Here is a 10148-nt window from a genome sequence, read left to right on the forward strand (position 1 = left end):
AGATCTGGACATAACCCAAGTAGTTCAGTGGGAAGAGCACAACTTCAGAGCCTAACGACTGAGGAAGGAATCCAGACTTCCCCAATGTGCTTGTGGCCTTGAGCAAGTCACTAAATTCTTCATTTGCTGTACGACGGGCGTGATGATAGTACATTCCCAGCTAAGACAATTTAGGTAAAGCCCGTGAGAAAGCTCAGTTAGTTTCCTTAAATCCCAAATGCGCTTGGTATATTATTAACTTATGATGAGAGTAGGAAAAGTAACAAAGAATGGTGAAGTAATGGAATTTTGAGATTTTATTTTAATCATGGCAATCCAAAACAGTATGATTTCAAATATGATTTTATTTTTCTATTCTTTATTAAATCATAACTGTACATTGATGCATTTATGGGGTACAGTGTGCTAATTTTGATACACAAAGTGGAATGCTTACATCTAACTGAGGGTATTTGGGGGGACCTTACCTAAAAAATGATTTCAAAACATGATTTGAATATTGGCATCTGGCTTTATGCATAAAATGTGAACAGATGTAACTTTCTCTTTTCATTTATTATTGGAAGAGCATGAGTCTCGAGGTTTGCAAATCATGCAAAGTCCATGCATAAAATGTAGCCTTCCTAGAATGTTGGGTTTTGTGTCCTACTTTGTCCCTACCAAAGACACTTCATGGACAGCACCAGTCTCATTTGGCTGGAGGTTTTCTTTCCATTTTGGATGTGATAAAACTGAAACACAGTTTTCTTTTTTTTTGAGACGGAGCTTCAAGCTATCCCCCTGGGTAGAGTGCCATGGCATCACAGCTCACAGCAACCTCCAACTCCTGGGCTCAAGCGAGTCTCCTGCCTCCGCCTCCCAAGTAGCTGGGACTATAGGCACCCGCCACAATGCCTGGCCATTTTTTGGTTGAGTCCATCATTGTTGTTTGGCAGGCCCGGGCTGGGGATTCGAACCCGCCACCTTAGGTGTATGTGGCTGGCGCCTTAGCCACTTAAGCTACAGGCACTGAGCCTGAAACACAGTTTTCTATTCTATTAAAAGCCTTGGTAAAAGCTGTGCACTTAATTCATGCCACACCTAGGGCTTAAACCCATTTCCCCTCCAAGGCTTGGCACTTGTGTCTATGAATATGTTCCTACTCTTGAAGCTTATGAATGAGCATTTGGACTCTTAGACAACACCAGCTCACCCTCGTAACCATCTACCCAGTCCACAGTCTGTAGCCACTATTCTTACCTGTGTTATAAAAGATGGTCGATTCGATGGTGCAGTTTTTGAAATAGGTATCAGTAGATGTAACATCTTCAAAATAGCACTCGTCAAAGAAGGTGTCCTCAAAAAGCACATGTTTAAAGTACATCTTTGTGAACCTATGGAAAAGACATTAGCTCCTGAGTGATGCATCGAGGAAAAAAAGAGTTTTGAAACCAAAGTAGAAAACACAGGAAGGCAGAAAAGGGAGAAGTGGAAGCCAGAAGGTGCTGAGACATGATTTTCAGCCCGGACTAGTTCCCTAGTTCTTAGCTTTTCATGCTTTCAGTGGGGGTGGGCTTCTCCCAGGTACATATGGGGCTGTCTGCAAAAACCTCAGGTTTCCAAACACGGGTCAGTGGGATGGACCCTGTGCATCAGAACTGCAGAAATGTGGAACAGTGTGAGATGGAAATAATATCTCACTCCCTGGAGAGCTTTAAAAACAGGCAGGATCCTGAGCTGGTCCTAGAGGGCTCACACGCAATGGATTTGTGACAGTCTAACAATCTTGATTTTTAAAACTGCACCAACCAATATGAAGGGAAATAGGCACTTCATTCACACCATTGGTAGAATATAGTCACTGCACCCTCTTGGGGAGTAATTTTGCAGCATTTAAAATGCACATTCCCTTTGACCTAGGAAAACCACTTGTAGGAATTCATCCGTCCTTATGCTTGCTCATGAATTCAAAGAGATACACTCAATGACATTCATCACAATGTTGATTATAACAACAATGGATTACTGCATGCATGCATATATAATAAACAGACATATTTATGGAATACCATGTGACTACTACAGTCAATGAAGTAGATCTCTATGCACTAGTATGGCACAATCATTAAGATATATTGTAATGTGGGAAAAAATCAAGATGCAGTATGGAGTTTATAGCATGTGACCACCCGTGTAAGAAAGGGTATGGAAACATAGGCTTCCAAATACATCTGGAGAGGTTATGCCAGAAACTGGAAGAAGTGATTGGTCTTGAGAAGGTGCAATGGACTTGGGAAGGAGACGAACAATCTTCACTTTCCACGTATTCCTTTTTCATTAAAGCAAAAGTTAGTAAGGGGACAAAGCACCCGGATGGTTATGAGACACAGTCACATTTGGGAGCCACGGCACTACTTGCTCCAACTCCTCCATAAACTTAATGGGAAAGAACAATATTGCATTTAAAAATATATCCCACATACAGTAACCTCATCCTCCATTGGCTAACTAAGCTTGGTCAACCGTTTAGGTGGGAAGCCTTTGGCTATGTCATTTCATTTGTGAATAATCACAACCCCACCATCCATTTATTCCCTCATGTGTCTATTCCTTCAGTCACAGACTCATTCAGACACTGAGCCTGGTACTAGGTACTGGTACGAGGTGATGTGAACACAGAGGGGAAAGACACAGTCCCTACCCTTCAGTGTAATTGAAGAAAAAAAGAACAAACAGACAAGTATTAGACAGTGGAGATCACAGTGGCAGGGACAGCACAGGGGCTGAGGGCCATTGTTTCCCTTCAAAGCCACCAAATAATTCATTCCACGACCACAGATGATGACCGGTGCCTTTCGCCCTCTGTGCTACCTTCTGTTCTGAACCACCTATCATTACCTTCTGCACAAATACCTCCCCCTAAACAAAAGTCCCAAGCAAGCGTTTGTCAAAAAGAGGTCCTCAGACCACTCACATCAGCATAAAATAGGAAGTTATTATTAAATGCACAGTTGCCTAAATTCCAACCTACACCTCTCGAACCATAACCACAGCGGCAGAGACCAGATTATTATACCGACAAAAATTTGAGAACACTGGTCTAGAAAACCAAATTATTTTGAAGAATTTTTCTCAGGGTCAAATATGTTCCAGACTTTTAAATAGGAGCCTTCAGAAGCTATCATTAAACTTTCTGGGTTTCCATAGAAATATAATTGGCAAGCTTTTAGTTACAAGACGATGCCTCTGATTTTAAAATTTGTATGCTAGATGTGTTTACCCGAGAGAGCTATTCCTGGAGACAGTCTCTATTAATATACTCTTCTCTTTAATACAGTAATGGGCTGGTGATGTGGCCTTCAGTGATATTTTAATATTCTTCCAAGGGTGGGTGAGAAAGCAGAGCCATAAATCATAGCTAGGTCTGACGCAGGCAGGCCTTAAAAACGCATCTCCAAGTGAGTTATAAAAAGCCAAAGTTATAAGAGAAGAGATAAAAGGAGATGGGGCCAATATGTATTTTAAGAGTCTTTATATAAATCACCTCCTCCAGTCTAACTCGTATACTGAAGCAGTCCACGATGCTTCATTCAAGATAGTTCAAAGGCTAAAGAAAAGGTAAGCACAAGTATCTTGGGAAACTTCTGCTTTAAGGGAACAGAAGCCATCGGTCAGCCAGGCTCTGTGATGGAATTCGTATTGCAAACACCTTATTTTCGTTACTCTCAGGCCAAATGCTTCATCCACTAAGTGATCTAAGCTATACCAAAGTCACATTAAACATGTTTTAGTTTTTACGGTGTCACCGGCAAGAAACTCAGTCTAATTAGAGAGCTATTTAGTGTGATCATTATCATTATAGAGGCACGGCATAAAATTACTTCACAGGGGGCCCTTGTGTTCTGGTATAAGCCTAACACAGATCATATACTACTAATGGGAGTGCAAATTAGTGCAACCCCTTTGGAGAATACTGCTCACACCCTTCACACAGCAATCCCACTTCCAGGCATACAGGCTAGAAAAGCTCTTCCCCAGGAACACTTGGTGCAGCATTAATTTATAACAGCAAAAAAAAAAAAAAAATTGCCAATTACTTACATTCTCATCAAGAAGAGAACAGATGACTATATTATGAAATATGAATATAATAAAATTTAAATTACATGAAATTGAGTTATTTAGCTGTGAATTAACCTAAATGAAATTAAATTTAATACAATTATATATATATGTATGTATATATATATATATATATACACATACTTTTTTTTTTTTGCAGTTTTTGGCCAGGACCAGGTTTGAACTCGCCACCTTTGGTATATGGGGCCGGAGCCCTATTCCTTGAGCCAGAGGCGCTGCCCTATATATGTTATATTTATATTTATACATACATATATATTAAATTTTTTATATGTAGCTGTGAATTCTAACAGAGAATTCTCCAAACCCTAATTTTACACAAAAAACAAGGTCCATACTGTATAGTATAATAATTATATACTTGTATATATAATATAGTATGTGTTTATTTAAAATTTGAAACAGGTTCTGCGCCCGTAGCTCAGTGGTTAGGGCACCAGCCACATATACTGGGGCTGGCAGGTTCAAAGGCACCCAGGGCCTACTAAACAACAATGACAAGTACAACAACAAAAAAAATAGCCAGGCATTGTGGTGGGTGCCTGTAGTCCCAGCTAGTTGGGAGGCTGAGGCAAGAGAATCACTTAAGCCAGGTGTCCTCAAACTACAGCCCACTGGCCACATGCAGCCCTCCTAGAACGTTTATCTGGCCTGCTGGGTGTTTTTGCCACCGCTGCCTGTCCTGCTTAGCAGCTGACTTGTCCCGGGGCCTGCAGTCCAGCCCTCCAACGGTCTGAGGGACAGTGAACTGGCCCCCTGTTTAAAAAGTTTGAGGACCCCTGAAGTCTTAAGCCCAAGAGTTTGAAGTTTCTGTGAGCTGTGACACCATGGCACTCTACTAAGGGCAACATAGTGACACTCTATCTCAAAATAAAATAAAATTTAAAATAGGCAAAAGCATCTAAAAGCAAGGTTCCTAGATATGTGACTAAATGCAAAATGTATAAAAATATGCATGAACAGAAAGCTGCAAACTTATGACAATGGTGGTCATGGTTTCCAACGGTGGAAGAAGAATGAACAGTGTCAAGAATTGTAACAAACACAACGAATCATGCTTAATCTATTTTAAAACCTGAAGTAAACGGACCATAGTTTATAATGTTATAAAGCCAGGTGCTCTAAGTAAGGTTGTTTGTATTATTCTCTAATCTCTACATATTTCAAATATTTCACAATGGGAAAAAGGAGACTAAAGGAGACAAAGAAATTGTTATTTGCAGATGACAGTATTATATAGCAATAATGAGGAAAACTGTTAGAACCAATCAAAGAGCTCAGCTGGATACAAAATAAACTTCCCCAAATCAATAGGATTCCTGTTTATTGGCTATAACATGTGCAAATGTCTGACAAGAGAAAAGTGATCCCAAGTAAAGTACAAAATATCCAGGCAGATGCTCCACAGAGCTGTGCAGGACCTATATCGTGAGCTACGGTGTTTAACGGAGACACACTGCTACCTCTGAATGTATAATGATATACATTATATGCCAATATTACAGCTTTCAGAGTGGAATCCCAGACTTAGGTCAGAGATTTGCCCAGGATGGTTAAGCTAGTTACTGACACAGTCAAGGCTGGAACCCAGACCTGGCAGAAGGTGCATTCACACTGCCCACCATAGGTGTCTTTGTTGTACCGAAACTTAGTCCCACTAGCAATGAAGAAAACTCTTACTTACATCCCCACAGTGTGCTGAAACTGTGATGCGTGCAACTAAGCTTCTCTTTTCTAGTTGTGGGGGCTGCCAGTCTCTCTGCTGCCCCTGCCCCTGTCCCCTGCTATACTACCTACCTCATCTTAGAGCTAAATCTTGTGAACTTAATTCTCATTTGGAGCTATTCACCTCTGACCAATAAGAAGAACTCAAGAGTTTCCGCCTATTCTTACTGGCAAATCATCTGTGTGAACAGTTACTTGTTCCCATGGGAGTTTCCAACCCTGAGTAGACCCACAGCCAACTTCCCTTTCAGCTGTGAGGAAACCCCGGGATGAGGACATTACTTCCTGAGTCACGACCTATCAGAGACAAAAATCGGGTGCATTTCCCCGATGCGTAAGAGATTTAAGTCAGATAATGTCCCTCCCCCATCCCATTCCTCACAGATGAAAGCCCTGCCAGGAAGAAATTTTTTCCCAGGAGAAGAGAGTACATTAACTAATTAGTTAATAAGTAACTTTGAGATGAAACCCTATCCTGTTTTTAATTAGTAATATGGCCTGACACTTTGGTTCAAAATATAAACTTACTGTTTGCCTTTCCTATACTTTTCAAAAACTCAGAAGTTCTAAAGCAAAAGCTGCATGAGTACTTGGAGCCCCCAGACCCCATAAAACACACAAGAAGGCTGCAGGCAGGACGTGCTCTGGGAGCCGGCAAAACGGGGCTGTGCACTTTGGTTGCTTCTTGGAGCCAAAGGGACTGGGATTTCTTTTACAGTAGGGTGAGGTTTAGGTTTAAGGTAAAGTCTGAAGCCCTGTATACACGAAAGTCGTTTTTCCCAAATTTGTGATTACCAATAAAATAATTCATGGCTGGGCGCCTGTGTTCAGTGGTTAGGGCGCCAGCCACATGCATCAGGGCTGCTGGTTTGAACCCAGCTCGGGCCTGCTAAACAAAAACAAAAGAAAATTTAATCTAAATTTTAAATCATCCAAGTGTGGATAAAGTTAGAGGGGGGAGTACTGGTACAGATGAGAGAAATGGCCAGGGAAGCTAAAAATCCTCAGTTTATCGGTGGAGGCTTGCCAAAGAGGCTCCATCCAGGTTTTCAAAGGTAAGGTGCTTTATAGATTAAGACCAGCAGATGGCAGCATAACTCAAGAAAGGAAGCCAGGTTCAGGTTTTCCTTAGATCACTTTCAAGGTTCTTTAAAACAGTCACATACCAAATGTGGGGGAGGATCAGGACATGTGAAAAAAATGTCTCTTCATTGGAGACTTCCCCCTCCACTGGTACGTGACTGTTTTAATCAGCCCAGGAGAATAATAACTTTTTTTGTTAAAACAAGTTGTGGGGGGAGGATGGAGGGGTGGAATAATGGACTTCAACTGATAGTGGTTGTACTTTTAGTATTTGTTGGTTAACAACGATACACTATATGACAAAAGTTACACTTAACTCATTATAACTTCTGAAGGAATTTCTATTTTAATACTCACACAAAACATCTACATACATTTTTTTTTTCAGCCAGGCTGGGTTTGAACCCACCACCTCTGGCATATGGGGCTGGCACCCTACTCCTTTGAGCCACAGGCGCCACCCAACATCTTCGTACATTTAAAGCATAGAATCATGGTGGAACAACTATGTGAGGAATATTTGCATTGATTCCCAGACAGTCCTTGCCCCACCCCCAGGCATTCCCGACCTTGGCACTAACTCTGTGGTCCCCAGGGGTGTGGGTCCACAAGATGAAACCAGCACTGTCATCAGGCCTTTGTCCTGCACTCTCCCACCCAGAAGTTCATGGAGAGCTTGGAGAAGCTAAGAAAAGTTAAAAGGACAGAGTGGACCAAAGTCACCACTTTCTGCAGAGTGACATCTTGGAAGTCTACAGTCTGCCTGTTAAAAATCACAAAGACTTTGCCACTGCCCTTAACTTTCTGATGCAGAAAACCTCCCGTAAATGGGAATGAAAAGTTTCCAGATGAAACAACACTTGTAGCTGCCAAGAGTACAGGATCTGGAGTCCGAATGCCTGGGCTGGAGGACAGACATTTCTATTTCTATTAGCTGTGTGTGATCAAATGCTCTAAGCTTCTGTTTCCACACCTGTAAAATAGAAAGTATCTGTCTTGTTTCCTGGAGTTTTTGTGAGGATTCAATGAGATAATCTATGGAAGGCACTCACGCCAGCACCCGGCCCCCAGCAGTGTCAGTGAGGCTGGCTGCCATAGTCACTATGACTGGCAACTTGTCACCATTGTCGTTACTATTGCTATTATTACCCATATGGCAATAGTGTAACATTGAACATTAGGAATTTCAGAAATAAGGTCTCCTTTAGGAAATTCATCTCTACAGAGAATGGTGTCGTATCTTGGGAGACATCTAGTCATCCATACTGTCCCTTACTTTTCATTATTTCCAAAGTATCCTAGGAAAGCAAGGGCCACGTTTCTCCCTTGGCGATGCCAACATAAGATCTCCTGACTGTAGAAAGAGCTGAGAGTGAACCATTTGGGGAGATTTGCCTTCCACCACCAGCAGCACTGGAGCTGCCATCCCTGGAGTGGCCACTCTCAGTAGAAGACAATATTGCTAACGGGTCTGCCCAGAGGATGTGTGGCTGCATGAGCAGGTGGCTATATAGATGGCTGAGATGAGCTTCAGCCTAGTTAAAAACTATCTGAAAAGTTGAGCCCTATGCCCCGTGCTACTTAGTCCTAAACTTCCCTTTCCAAAGGTCTCCTATGTGTGGAAATCATTTTTCCCTTCTTATCACATACTTTCTCACCCTAATTAACAGTAAACCTTTGCTAAAATCTGGCCTAAAAGAGCCATGTGGACAGCCCGGCAGGCGGTCCCCTTCCTGGACTTCAGTAAGCCACACATTCCTTTCCCTAAGTGGCTAACAGTCACCACAGGGAGGGAGGGACTTTACTGAGACACCAGACACAGTGGTGGTGCAGATATGGGAGGCAGGGCAGTCACTGGAGGGAAGAATTCATGGTGTTGATTTCATACTGAGGTAGCAAACACAGGGCAGTGAATGTCACTGTCATTGAACCAACTGGGCCATGGTATTGGCTATGCCACCACATAGCCAAGGTCACTTACTGTTCCTTCACACCCCAGTGAGCTTTCCCTTGAAGAAGGGAAACAGCAGGGGTGAAAATGTTCAGCTCAGAGAACAACGTGGCCTGTGGCGATCTTGGCTATTGTCCCACCCCGACCCATTTAGAGGCTTTCAGAGGACAGCCTGCAAGACACTGTCTACCTCATTCATCTCAGGATGAGAAAGGAGTCGGATGGCTTGAGGAAGCAGCCCCACAAATACACAAACAGGGCTTCTCTTATACCCCACTGATTTTTTTCTCCAAAGAACAACCAGCCTCCTGGCTGACCATGGACCACACTGCTCAACCTTCCAAAGTGAAATAATAACAAAAGGTAACACCATATGAGCCCTGGCACAGAGAAGCTTCCAGAATCAAAGAAAAAACTCAACACTCAGGTCATGGATTGGTTCAGGGACCTCAGCAGAAGAGCTCTGGACCCTTCCTCTAGCCAGGCACCATCAGGGGAACGTAGCTGTCTGCTAACACCCATTCAAGGTTCAAGTTCTCGGGAAAGATGACCAGATTAACTGTCCTCAGTCAAATGTCTCCATCCTTGGAGGTTAGGTTGACAGAGAGTCGGCACAATACAGCTACCACCATCAGGGGAATTTTTGTGTCTCTGGCAGCCATGATAAGTTGTGATGATGACGACAGCTTAGGAACACATTCCCTTGCTATTATTTAATTCTTCTTTTTCCAATGGCTCTCTCCCAAGAACAGTCCCCGGGACTGTCATCGTTTTCGGAGGAAAGCCCACGATCACTCACTTACTTATCATTCACAAGTTTCCCACGCTGGTGAATCTGGTTTTCCATGGTGAAGTTAATTGTGGCACCATACACGTGCTCGTCGAAAAATACCTTCATCTTAGACTTGTATTCTTCATCTTGGAAATAGCGGATCATATCAGGGAACCAGACCGTCAGTCCATAGTAACTGTAATAGAGAAGACAGAATTCAGGAGCAATAGCATGATTAATTCTTCCCTGATCTGAGTGTATGTTCCTGACTTCATGTAGACCAGACTCATTGTAAACATGTTAAACTTGGCTCATTATTAGAAAATTTAATAATATAACTCATCATATTAGTAAGTCCAAGGGAAAAAATCTTGACCCCTTCCACAGATGCTAAAAAGGGATTTGGTTATTCGGTTAAAAAAAAAATTTTTTTAATAAAAATACCCATAGATTAGAGACTGATGGACACTTTTTTTTTTTTTTTTTTTTTTTTAA

The 10148-nt window shown here is 42.2% G+C and overlaps 1 protein-coding gene across 3 annotated transcripts in view; it reads right to left on the reverse strand.

Moving 5' to 3' along the window:
• The window catches only part of SV2B (synaptic vesicle glycoprotein 2B), a 66212-nt gene that overhangs the window by 11085 nt on the left and 44979 nt on the right, over positions 1-10148 (reverse strand). For all 3 annotated transcript variants that reach the window (XM_023512597.1, XM_003788650.2, XM_023512598.1), the window contains 2 exons: positions 9685-9849; positions 1240-1373 (listed from right to left, as the gene is read on the reverse strand). In XM_023512597.1, coding sequence (XP_023368365.1) covers positions 1240-1373; positions 9685-9849 — 299 coding nt within the window. The remainder of the gene's footprint in view (positions 1-1239; positions 1374-9684; positions 9850-10148) is intronic.

This window comes from Otolemur garnettii, unplaced genomic scaffold, assembly GCF_000181295.1.
Source record: "Otolemur garnettii isolate 467f Iridium unplaced genomic scaffold, OtoGar3 scaffold00029, whole genome shotgun sequence".
Classification (NCBI taxonomy): domain Eukaryota; kingdom Metazoa; phylum Chordata; class Mammalia; order Primates; family Galagidae; genus Otolemur; species Otolemur garnettii.